Raw genomic sequence first — 12,256 nt, 5'->3', positions numbered from 1 at the left:
GGTGGCTGCTTGTCCCACCCAGGCCGGCGGGGAGCAGTTCTGCAGGTTTTCTGCGTCAGGCTGCAGCTGGCGGAGCCGATACCCATGGAGCCAGAGCTGCACTGACCCACGGGCGCGAGGGAGGGAGGCAAACACCCACCTCCTGCCTTTGCCCACCGGACATGCGTCCGGTCCCACCTGCCTGCCCAGCCTGGGTGGGCGAGGGTGCTGCAGAAGGCCCTTTTGCACTCACACACGTGCCAAATGCTGAGCGCGCTGCAATCACTGAAACAGATAAACAACCGTGAGATTAAATTATTAACATAAAGATTAATTGCAACATGGCCACATGTGTGGGCTCTTGCCCTAGGCAAGACATGACACACCCCACAAGGGGCAGGGTGCATCTCCCCATAGTCCCCCATGCATGCAGTGCTTGCGCAAGGACACCCGGACGCGGGTGTCCAGATGTAACACACCCCCACACATCCCCGGCCGCCCCCAGCCTCCCTGGAGAGGCCGGACCCCGGTTTCCCTTGGGTCACCCATTCCCCTGCAGACCGAGAGAGCCCCTGCTTAGCTTAACAGCCCGCGCAGGCAACTCAAACACTGCCCCCGCCCCCTGCCTGGCTGTCGGCTCACGTGACGCCGGCCTCCTCCAGCCAATCACCACCGCGGCGGGGCGGGGGAAGAAGATGGCGGACGGCGGCGCGGCGAAGCGGCCTAAAGGGGTGCAGGTGGGTGGCGCGGGGCGCTCGGCGGTTGCCGCGGGCGGCCCCTGAGGGGAGCCCGGCAGTAACAGGCGCTGTCTCCCGCAGGTTGAGGAGAGGAGGGTGGACTGGCGGCGCTGGAAGCAGGAGAGTAAGGCCGGGCCCCCGCGGGGGCTGGGGGCGGGCAGGCAAAGCGTGGCGCAGCCGTCCGCGAGCCCTCCGTGCCCCGGCGCGGCCCTCACCGTGCCGTCCTGCCCTGCTCTGAGCGGTCACGGCTCGTGGTTTAAGGCGAGATGCTGTTCTGCGTTCCAGGGAAAGCAGAGAAGAAAAAATGGAAGGAAATGAAGCTACTGAAGAAACTGGAGAAGCAGCGGATGCGGGAGCTGGCAGAAAAACAAGCCGAGAAGCAGGAGGAGCAGAAGGAAGACAAAGGTGATGCCGCTGTGTCCCGATGGGGAGGCCTGGGTTGAAAGAGCTGGGAGAACTTGGTCGTTAAAAGTCAGTCAGTTTTACACATCAATAGGAAGGGTGATGCTCAGCTTCAAAAATTTGATATAGGTAAGTCCACACGTGTAAACTGACATGAACACGATGCAGCAAGCACTGCACAAGAGACCTTGTATTAAGAGAAAAGCTGTGGTTAAAATCTAAGAAATAGAGGTTGTTTTTTTTTCCCCCCACCAAAACTGCAGTTGCAGTAGTAAATAAAATACTTTCGCACAGCTGTCATGCTGTGGCCCTCTTCTGATCACACTCTCTTCCCCAGGGCGTCACTACACGCTGAGCGTAGCCTTGCCAGGCTCTATCTTGAACAATGCCCAGTCGCTGGAGCTGCGGACCTACCTTGCTGGACAGATTGCTCGGGCCTGTGCCATCTTCTGTGTGGACGAGATCATAGTGTTTGACGAGCACGGAGAAGATGTAAAGTAAGGAGGAGTCACCTTCTGCAGAAAGCGTTTCCTCTCTGCTTTCTGTTTCTTAAGTCTTTTATTATGCTGAGATCAGGAAAGAATTATGTGTTCTCAAGCAAATGCTTGAACCTCTCTCAAATGCCAGGATTACAGGAACCTCTCTGCCACTAGCCAAACATGTTGGCTTAACTGCCCTGGCAACTAGGATCATTTATCCCAGCATGGGGATGATGAAGCGGCAGGAAGTCATGTCCTCTTATACTCTTAATGTTGCTGGGGAGGGACAGGACATGCCTATATCCTTACGGAAGATGAATTCCTGTTCCTTCAGCTTTTCACCTGGACCTGCATCCGAGTTAACTGGCCAAGCCATGCAGTCCTGTAGCATCCAGCTCAGCAACATCCAGCTGCCAGGCTGTGTCAATACACAGATACACAAAGATTAAAAAAAACCCACCAAAAACAAAACTGAAAAAGGTGTTTGGCTTCCAGAGAGTTCCAAATACGATTTTTTAAGTCTCTACCTTTAGAGTAGCCCTTTTACAAGGTGGCCCATTTATTTCTTGGAGGTGGAGGAAGGGCATGCTGCTATTTTCAGATTAAGGAGCGAGGCTTGGTCTTCTGGAGACTTGAGCCTTTGGGGCTGTGAAGTCTCATGCTGAGTTTACAAGCTGCTTGTTTCTCTTTCAGGAGTGTGGAGGGGGACTTTGAAGGAATTGGGAGGAGAGGCAAGGCTTGCGTGCAGCTGGCTCGGATCCTGCAGTACTTGGAGTGCCCTCAGTAAGTCCACCATGGTCAGACTGTGCATCAGAACTGACTACCAAGGGTATTGCATGCCAGAGGCTATGGGAGCAGGAGCCAAACTCTGTTTATGTTGCACAGTTATGCAGGATCTGGTTGTTTCATGTCTGGTTCAGGAGTTTAACTGAAAGAACAGCACTGAATGTAGGATACAACCTACATGCTACATTAGAGGTAGATCAGGGACTTAGAAGAGCTCACTTGAGTCAATAGAGGGCTAGAATTAAGGCTTGGATTCCATAGAAACAATTGTTTTTACATTTCAACCGTATCTGATAACAGGTACTTGAGGAAATCCTTTTTTCCAAAACATGAGGATCTGCAGTTTGCAGGTAATGATTCAGTTGTCTCTGTCCCAGGCTGTTGGCTCCCCCTTCCTGAGCTCTGGCTCTTGTTTTGCATGGATTGAATTTGCAAGAATTGAATAAACTTTTCCCCAGTTCAGAGTGTAGGTGAGGTGCTGTGCTGTGGTATGCTGGATCAGAGAGGGAGGGGGCAGCAGAGCAGTTGTACTGGCGTTTCCACAGTTTGTGTCCTCTCCTTAGCAGTTGCTTTCATCTATTCTAGGGCTCCTCAACCCCCTGGATAGTCCCCACCATATGCGGGTGGATGAGGATTCAGAGTACCGGGAAGGTGTAGTGTTGGACCGGCCAGTTAAACCAGGCAGAGGCTCTTTTGTTAACTGTGGATTGAGGAAGGTACGTCTGTTACCTACAGGCCTCAAAACAATTTCCTGTCTCTCTGGCAGATTTGAAGCAGGCTGGGTGGGTACTGCTGCATTTGTGAAGGCTGTAGCGGGCTGGCAGGGGGTTTAATGCTATTGCTATCTTGTCCCTTCTGGCTTGTTAATGGTTGTAGCTTCATGAGTCCTGGCAGGCCTGCCTATTCCAGCGTATCACTGCTTCACTGCTGGAGTTGAACCTTTGAGCAGCAAAATAAGTCTCAGACTGCTGACCCTCACTCTAGCTTCAGGCCAGAACAGACCCCCACTTCCTCAGGGGGTTCCCTTCCTTCCCCAGTACTTCACAAATGTCTGATGCTGATGGTGACTATCACTGCAGGAGGTGCAGATCGACAGACAGCTGAACCCTGGTCTGCGAGTCACCGTGCGCCTGGAGGAACCCCAGAAGCCAGGTAAGCCCTCCCTTAGCATCTGTAAACTTCAGTCCTGCAGGAGTTCGTCCTTCCATATGACAGCCTCTAGATTGCTAATATTTGAAGGTACCCAACAGCTCTCACATTCCCTTCACTCTGCACACAATTTTAATAACACTCTTGCCATACATCCCTAGTTATCTGGAGAGAACTATCAGCTCTTTGACCAACAAAAAACAGCCCAAACATACTTGCACACTATCCAGAACATACTCGAAAGGGCAGTTCTTGGTTGTACACCAAGTCAGTGGAAATGCCAGAAGAAGCTGCTGTATGTGGCTGGTCAAATCCAGCACTCAGTACAAGATCACAGGGGTTGTTAATCTCTTTGCTTCCCTTTCAGAAGCTAAAGTGCGGAAAGGCACCGTGGTGTCCTCACACCATCCTCGGACCGTCTCAGGCTTGTACTGGGGTTACAGCGTCCGCCTTGCCTCCTGCCTGAGTAAGTATTTGCAGGGGTTCTCTGCTCTCTGCCATGTCTCTACCTGGGCTTCCACATCAATTTCAGGCCTACTGCCTGCACATCTGCAGCGCACATTAACATCTCTTTCTTAGAAATCTCTTTTTTCTCAAAGGCAGCTTACACGTGCAGCTAACAGCCATGTGGCAATCAAACTTAAGGGCTAAAGCTAGGGCTGCGAGTCACCCCAGTCACCCACCAGTACTCTGCCCTGTACTTCCGTTCACTGTTGTGCCAAATATCCACGTCGTAGTAGGATGCTGGTGCTCTCCATCTCCAGCCAGTACATCTCCATTTCCATAACTATTTCCTGCTCATTCACATCCAAGCCAGCAGTGACACTTGAGCTCAAGCCCTGCAAAATCCTTCTCCTGTCTTCTGATTGATTTGGCCTTCTAGGAAAATCGTAAGCCATTACTAAAGGAATGGCTCCTGGCACCTGTTTGAGCTTTAAGGAAAAGGTGCTGCGGTTGAGAAGGGTGCCAGAGACTCCTGCAGCAAGGAAATTAGGTAGGAAAGAGGAATCATTCTTCTGACTCCTGATGCACTAGTGGCACTGAAAAGCGATTCCTTCTGCTGCTACCACTCACCTGTGGAGTGTTTCAGCCTGTCCAGAAGGCACACAGTATGGGCAAGGGCACCTCATGAATAACCCCCTATTGTGTTTGTTTCCCAGGTGCTGTGTTTTCAGAGTGCCCATTCAAGGAAGGCTATGATCTCTCCATTGGAACCTCAGAGCGAGGCAGCTCTGTGGACCAGGCCACTCTCCCCTCCTTCAGGTTTGTGTCCTGCCTGCTTGGCCTCACTCAGAGCCCTCAGGGAGGCCTCGTGCGGGCAGCAGGGCTGCACTGGGGCCTTGGTGTTCTCCCAGGCAGGAACACTCCTAGATACAAGTGCAAAACTTGCCTGCAGGCTCCCTTCTGTGCTCTGCTGCTCCCTTTTGCACCAGTGCACATTCCTCCGCATGACACAAGCTGGGGGAAGTAGCTCAGGACAAGGCTAAATCCTGTCCTGTTTCTCTGGAGTTGGTAGCAGAGACTGTTGCATTGGCCAAGTGCTGTGGGGCTTTGCTAGGGACGCAGCTGCACTGGGCATTGTCAGCAAGGGACAGAGTTCCCTGCTTCAGTGGCACAGAGGAGCTTGAACACAGACCCAGATACCTGAACAAAAGAAGTAACTTTATCTGCAAGAAGCAGATTCAAGAGAACTACTTATGTGAAGCCAATACCTAATCCACTTGAAGGCTCAAGGCACATGAGCAGCTCTCCTCTGTGAAGCTTGTAGCATCTACCTTGGTACAGGGGTCAGAGCCAGTGCCCCCTTCTCACCCAGTCCCTGTGCTCTCCTCTAGGCATGCCCTCGTCGTGTTTGGAGGTCTTGAGGGCTTGGAAGCTGGGGTTGACGTGGACCCAAACTTGGAGGTCACCGACCCAAGTGTCTTGTTTGACTTCTACCTGAACACTTGTCCCAGCCAAGGCAGCAGAACCATCCGGACAGAGGTAGGGCAGGTGGCTAATGGTGCGGTGGGGCGTGATGCCTGTGCACACAGAGCAGTGCTGCGCTTCTGCCTCTGGCAGTGACACATGGCCCACATGTCATTCCCCATGGTGACACCTCAGCAAAGTGGCTGGCTCGGCTGGTGCTCCTCAGAGAGCAGTGGTTCTGACTGCCACCGGGTCTGTTCCAGGAGGCACTGCTGATCTCCCTGTCTGCACTGAGACCCCACATCGACGAGGCTGTGAAGACACCCAGTGACAGCTGAAGGAAGGAAAACCCCTGACCTTTCCAGCAGCAGAGGACTGCCTTGGGGAAGCAGCTGTTCAAACGTGGGGTGCTGGGCAAATCACTCCGAGCCTGGCAGGGCCAAGACACAGCATGACTAAAGCTGGCGGTGCTGCCTGACCAAGTGCCTGGCTGCTGTTGGAACCAGCAAGTCTGCACCCTCCTGCCTGCATGGTCCAGCCAAGGGCTGGTTGCTGCCTCTCAGCAGCTGGGACAAGCCTGGCAGCAGACCGGGTCTCAAATTCAGATGTTTGGGGAATAAAGCAGAATGGAACCTCAGCTGCCTTGAAGTCCGTGTGCAAACGTCTTGGTGTAGAGGAGGGGCACTCAAATGTCCAGAGATCCTGCATGCTCGCTTGGTGCCTCTGGAGCCATGCGGCCTTAAAGGAAGTCAAAACATAATCCTTATACCAAGAATTTGTTCCTGCCTCAGTTAGCCTGATTTCCCCAGCCCCTCCTTCAACTCCAAGGCTTCATCCTTCCCAACAGCAGGAAAGGCTAGAGCTTTGCCTGGGCCTCTGCTAAGGCACATCAGCATAGCTTGTTACAGTTTGGCTCCATCTGTGATGCCATAAACTCTGCGTACAGTGAGCTCAAACAGGAAAGCAGCTGGGAAAGCTGGCACTATCCTCCCCCCTCCTGCTGAGATATTCAGAGCTTTGCTAAGAGCAGGTAAGAAGCAACCAATACTGTAGGTGTTCAAAGCTTTACTGCTAAAACCATCTTCTGAAAGCAAACAATTGTACAATCCTTTGGCCACAGAAAGGCAGGAACCTCTTCCCCCCTACACCCATCTTGCTCCCATCCTTCGCTGCTAAATAGCAGAAATTAAGTAACTTCCTTTTGCGTTTTAATGAGCCACACACAGCTCAAGGGGAGCAATTACAGGAGTACCTCTCTGTACAGCAGATGAAGGGCAAATTCTAGAGATCTGCTACAATGTCAAGTGCCTGGGAGCCTTCTGCAGGACCTGCCCTTTGGACAGGCTGCACGTGCCTGTTTCACTGTTAACGCCAAAGGAGGGGAAGGGTAAAGAGAAGCAGTGGTTGGATTCTTACTTCCCAAAACTGCACAAGGAACTATTATTCTGAGGATAACTGCTGTCAGTGCTTTCCCAGGGGATACCTGGATTTCTTTAGTCAAGGGTTCAAAGCTTGTTTCCAGCTGTGATGGCTTTCAAAGTACTTGTTCTCTTCAAGATGTTTGGGACAAAGAGGAGCCCCGAGGCTCGCTCAATGCTCTCGATGGGAACCAGGAACCGTTCAAGGGGGATTTTCTCATCCACGGGGCTGTTGGGCATCACATACGAGCGCAACTCGATCTCCCCGCTCTCCTTTTCCAAGATGAGCACCTTGAAGAAATGGGTGGGGACGGCCACATTGTTCTTCCCAATCACCTGGTACTTGACATACATCTTCCCGTCAGCCTCCATCCTGCACCAACAGCAACATCCCATGTTATCCCCTAGTCTGGTGCCACATCTGCCCCCTCAGCCCTCCACCACCACCCCTAAGTGAGCCCCCACCCCACAGCGTGGCAGGGAGCAGCCCTACTTCTGCAGTAGGGGTGCAAAAAACACTGCTGAAACTGAGGCTACGTGACATGGTGAGGCTAAGCTGTGTATTGGGTCTGCTCCCCCCACATCCCTTTCCTGCTGTGTTTCTTTAACAGCCTTTCCAAGCTATTCCCTGCTGCTGAAGAGATCTCAACATGAGACAGCTGCTCTTCAGTGCTATGTGAAGATCTTTGCAAATAAAGTCGTGCTCTTAAATGGAGAAACAGTCCATGAAATAAAACTGAGAAGCTTTATTCTGCAGGGAAAGGGTCTGCAACCTAATCTGTTAATCTAAATAATCTAGTAATCTACTATTACTAGATTGTCAAGGACTGCAAACAAAAGCGACTCGGTTATATTACTGCTCAAGAAACCCACCCTTATTCACAAAATCAACTGAATGGGACATACCCAAACTAACCCTTAAGAAAGTACCTTTCCACAGAACCTCTGCGCACAGCTGGGCCTTAGCAGATCACTCCTGTTTGGGAGCAGCTGGGAGGCTGCAGCCCCTCAGCCTGCTTTCCTTTCCCAGCATGATGAGCCTTTTGAGCACGGTCTCAGCTTGGCCCTCGTGTTTACCTGGGCAGGTAAAGGGGTCCTGTGCAGACGTAGACGTTCTTGTTGTTCCTTGCCAAGCTTCTGCTGTACTTCTCAAGGTTATTCCAGGCATTCTGGTTTAAATGAGGAACCTAAAAACATAACCAGGGCAACACAGGCAGCAAAGTCAGTCAGTGGGGAATTTCCTCACTCTTCAGAGTAACGACACCTTTTCTGTAACACATCTCACAACAGCACCAGCACTTTCCAGAAGAGACTGCCACTATCATCCCCGCTCCGGACGCTGCGTATGGCAAGGTCCTGGTTTGCACACCCAGGAGCAGAACCCGCTCGCCTCAGGCCATCGTTTTGGCAAGCATCTGCCCGCCTGTTTTACTTCGCTCCCGCAATGAGCTGCGCGGAATGGCCGTCTCCCACGCTCGAGAAGAGCGTGCAGGCAGGCGCGTGGGCAGGATCGGGGCTGTTCAGTTCAGCAGGAAACACAGCACCCTCGAGGGACTTTGGCCACTTTGGACCCTCTCTGCCTGAACAGGGACAAACACACGGAAGAGCCAGAGACGCTCCGAGGTCGTTTCCAGCGGGGAACAGCGTCTGCCCTTGAACAGAGACAGCTCCGGCCTCCCCGCCCCCCGCGGGGCGAGTCTCCCCATGGGTGCCCGGGGCTGCGTGGAGCCGGGGCCCGCGGCGGGTCGTACCTGAGGGGCGACGTTGCTGAGGTAAAAGGTGTCCCGCATGGCTTTCTGGCTCCACCTGTGGTTGGCGGCGGCGGCCAGGTGCCCGCGGTCGAAGCCGCTGCCGCGGTAGTCGGCGTTGGTGGCGCGGTGGTATTCGTGCACCGAGTCGTCCTCCTGGAAGTCGCAGGCGGAGCGGTCGGAGGTGCCGCTCAGCGTCTCCCGGTTGAGCTGCTCGATGACCCAAAGCGCGCTGCGGCTCCGCGGGTCATAGCACAGCACGTAGGACTCGCGGGTCCGCAGCTGCGCCAGCCCGGGCAGCCCGTACTTGGTCAGTTCGGTCCGTCCCGAACCCGGCAGCGCCGGCGGACCGGCCGCCGCCACGGCGGGCACCACGGGCAGGCGGCCCAGCAGCCCCTCCGCCGCATCGCCCTGGGCCCGGCGGCGCGCGGTGAGGGCCGCCCCCAGCCCCACGCCCAGCGCCAGCGAGGCGCCGGGCAGCAGCCACCGGCCCCGCAGCATGGCCGTGCGCTGCGCCTCAGGAGCGGCCGCCGCTTAAAGGGGCCGCGGCCTCACCGGAGCAAGGCCTCTCCCTGCTTGGGGAGCCACCGCGGGAGCATCGCCCCTTTAAGGGCCAGAGGGCGCGGAGGCGCGCAGCGATCCCCGGGCCGGCTGCGGCGGCGCCGCCGCCATCCCCCGGGACCCGCCGGCGGCGAAGGAAGCGGCTGCGGCACCAGTGTGCAAAGAAACCATTTTATTAGGACAAATGAGAGAACAGCATTCACCGAGAGGCCCAGAGGCCACGAGAGGGGCTCGAAGGAGAAGGTACAAAAATAGAGAGCGGAGCTCCCCCGCCGGCCCACTCGCGGGTGCCGCTCTCCCACCCATCCGCAGTTGCAGCGTTACCTTTGCGATGCGTTTTTCTCGAGGAAAGCACCTTGCCAAAGAGGTGCTTTCCTCCGCCAAAGAGGAGAAGGTGACGGAGACCGGCTGGCTTATAGACACAAACCCCCAGTGCGCCATGGCTGACTGCTACCGCTCGGTCGCTTGGTTCCCCCCAGCCGCTCTCAGAGACGGGATTTAGAAATAACTGCAGCCATCAGCCATAGCAGCATTAACCCCAAGCTCAACATGGAGATGTTTGCACCAAAGCCACCCGTTTAGTTAAAGGAAGCATTATAAAAATAGTGTTTAAAAAGAAGCATAAAAGGAGTTTTAGAGTGATGAAGTGTTCTCTATACCCTGTTCTGGAAAGTCTTTCCAGACAAGGTTAAAAAAAAAAAAAGTGTTATTTGTTCCTCTCTTTTGGGGAAAGGGCATTAGCACTGCAAATGGCTAAAACAAAAGTCACTTCCCATAATGAGTGTCAAACAGCCTCTGCTTTCTCAAACACCCCAGACTCCCCTAAAGCAACTTCTGGCTTTTATTCTGATCATTGCCAAAGTGTGAATGATTCTAGGTTAGGTCACAAAATTCAAACTCAGTGTTTTGAGTGACCATAATCAACGACTTGACCTCTAGTATCCTGTTGCTTCTACCTCACTGGCAAAGCCACAAAGTTTCACGAAGCCTGAATTACAGCGAGGCACAGGTAGAGCAGACCTCTTCCTCCCAAGGAAGAATCATCTCTCCCCGCATCCAGCACAGTGTCCTGTTTTTCCTCCCAGCTGAAGATGAGTCCCCCTTGCCCTGCCTGGCAGTAGGCCTGCCTGTTGAGGAATGTGTTGTAAGAGCTATTTAAACATCCTCTGTTTAGGCCCCTATAAAGCAAGGGTTCCTCAAGGCACCCCAGACTAACACCTCCCAACCCAAAGAACTGCTGCTTCAGCCAACCTCACTGCTTCTGCAGGAGATTAGGATCAAAAGAAATCAGAGATGGAAATGTCTCAAGGGTGGAGCAGTTGTTACTTGGCCACACAAGCAAGGAACCCCTAGTTAAATACCACCTGACCTCAGCAACAACAACATAAAAAAACCCACCAAAAGCCTTTGAGGAATTAAGCCAAGAAAACTCATGAAGAGATTCAAAAGCTGGTTACAAGTTAAGACTTCCCCCTCTCCCCCAGAAAATCTGGTTTTGCTCTTAAAGTCTTGGAATAAAGACATGGATGTCCCAAGTCATTGAGAAGTACAACAACTCCTTTCAACAGCCCTTTTCAAAAGCAGCACAGAAGTTCTACCACATGGGAATGGATAAGGAGGAACATAAAACAGCTTTTCATGTAGGAACCAACCTGTTTGGGTGTATCAAAGTTGTCACAAGTTCTTCCCAAAGCAGAACCCAATCAGTTTAGCAGCCATCGTCTGGGTAAAGCTACAGAATTTATCCCAGAGACCCTTTCCATCAGCCAAAGCTCTCATGACATCCCATTAAACCACTGCAGACTTCTTTTAAAAGCATTCACCGTCACTCCCTAAAGAGAAGTAAGACAGCACAATATAAGGCCTTCGGCACCTAGGAAGGGAGACAGCGTGACACCCGTACCCAGCCAGCCACCTGCACTGCTACTTGGGTAGCCACCTCCCCTCAAGTGTTTGTAATGCTACAGACCAGCACCTGGCTCAGAGCTGGGCAACGCCACTGTAGGAGGTCAACCTCAGGGCCCAAACGCTACTCTGAAAACAAGCAGAAGTACAAAGTAATGCTTTAATCCTGACTTGCCTGCTGCCTTCTCATGTTATTTTAAGGAGACTTCTAACTATCCAGAGCAGGAACCCTCATGGATGCTCCTGTTACCAGGAAGAAAATACAGCATAAAGCAACCCTGCACTTGCCAGGAGGACCAGAAATGGACAGCACGGGTATTTGGGGAGGTAAGAGTAGAGTTTATACATAGAATGCAAGAGCACTACAGCAGTATTTAGAGCACTTCTGAGGCACAAGTGTTCAGAGGAGGTCCAATTCTGCCTAAGAGTTTGACCCTCCAGTTCTACATTTGTGCCTACCACCTAGCTGTTTGGCCACACAAGGTCTGACTACTCTCTAGTGCAGGGTACCTAAGAACTGAGATCATGAGACCACCTGGAATAAATAGCTCAGTGACAGAAGGCAGGAAGAACATCCACCTAGGGGTTAGAGCAGACAGGATGCTCCATCATACAGCTGTCCTGGTCTATTGGTTAAGTGTTTCCTGGAGGAAAAACTCTACCTTCTAGAAAGGACTGCAGCTGAGAAGGATACTGTTAGCCACAGGTATTAATTACAGATTGCTTTAAGTCTTCAGTTGCTCTTACTCCACTACAGCAGCAACACCTGGCTGCACCAGTATCACTCAAGCATCTTCTGAAGAGGCAGAGATTGCTTGGGATTGCCAATAAGAACATAGGTGCATGCATCAACCTGTCCTCTGGTCTCCCCACCCACCCTTTTGAGAATTCAGTAGCCTGTAAAGAACTGGCCTTCAGTGAAGGAAATAACGTTAGTAAAAAAGCTGAAGGCTGACAACATCCCTCCTGCTAGGGTGACTCTAGGCCATCAGCAGCTTAAGCAGATCTTACAAAGATGACTGATCTTTAACAAATCAGTACCCATAAATACCAAAAACTGCAGTGTCAAACAGCTATGCAGAGGTGAGCCAGCACAGCACAGAAAGAAAAGGAAAAAGCATGTTGCATTAGTGTTCACTCAAGATCTTCTGCACAACCCAAGCACCCGAGTGCTGGCACTTTCT

General features: G+C 52.6%; 2 protein-coding genes across 2 annotated transcripts; one reads left to right on the top strand and one right to left on the bottom strand.

The window, feature by feature from the left end:
* Window positions 1-674: 674 nt before the first annotated feature.
* Window positions 675-6,027, top strand: LOC309412138 (putative methyltransferase C9orf114 homolog; the record flags this gene model as incomplete). Its single annotated transcript, XM_082008959.1, has 12 exons — window positions 675-716; window positions 798-840; window positions 1,002-1,121; window positions 1,456-1,615; window positions 2,291-2,380; window positions 2,684-2,733; window positions 2,969-3,099; window positions 3,463-3,535; window positions 3,900-3,998; window positions 4,693-4,795; window positions 5,368-5,515; window positions 5,704-6,027. The coding sequence occupies 12 exons, from the start codon at window positions 675-677 to the stop codon at window positions 5,776-5,778; spliced, it is 1,134 nt and encodes a 377-aa protein (XP_081865085.1). The 3' UTR covers window positions 5,779-6,027.
* A 918-nt stretch (window positions 6,028-6,945) lies between these two features.
* On the bottom strand, window positions 6,946-9,107 carry ENDOG (endonuclease G; the record flags this gene model as incomplete). The annotated part of the gene is made up of 3 exons (XM_082009137.1): window positions 6,946-7,231; window positions 7,936-8,045; window positions 8,610-9,107. 3 exons carry the CDS (start codon window positions 9,105-9,107, stop codon window positions 6,946-6,948), a joined length of 894 nt encoding a protein of 297 aa, XP_081865263.1.
* Between the last annotated feature and the right edge of the window lie 3,149 nt (window positions 9,108-12,256).

This window comes from Phaethon aethereus (genome assembly GCF_964289735.1).
Source record: "Phaethon aethereus genome assembly, chromosome: 20".
Classification (NCBI taxonomy): domain Eukaryota; kingdom Metazoa; phylum Chordata; class Aves; order Phaethontiformes; family Phaethontidae; genus Phaethon; species Phaethon aethereus.
The sequence above is the reverse complement of the archived record's forward strand: the minus strand, read 5'-3'. Positions and strand labels throughout refer to the sequence as shown.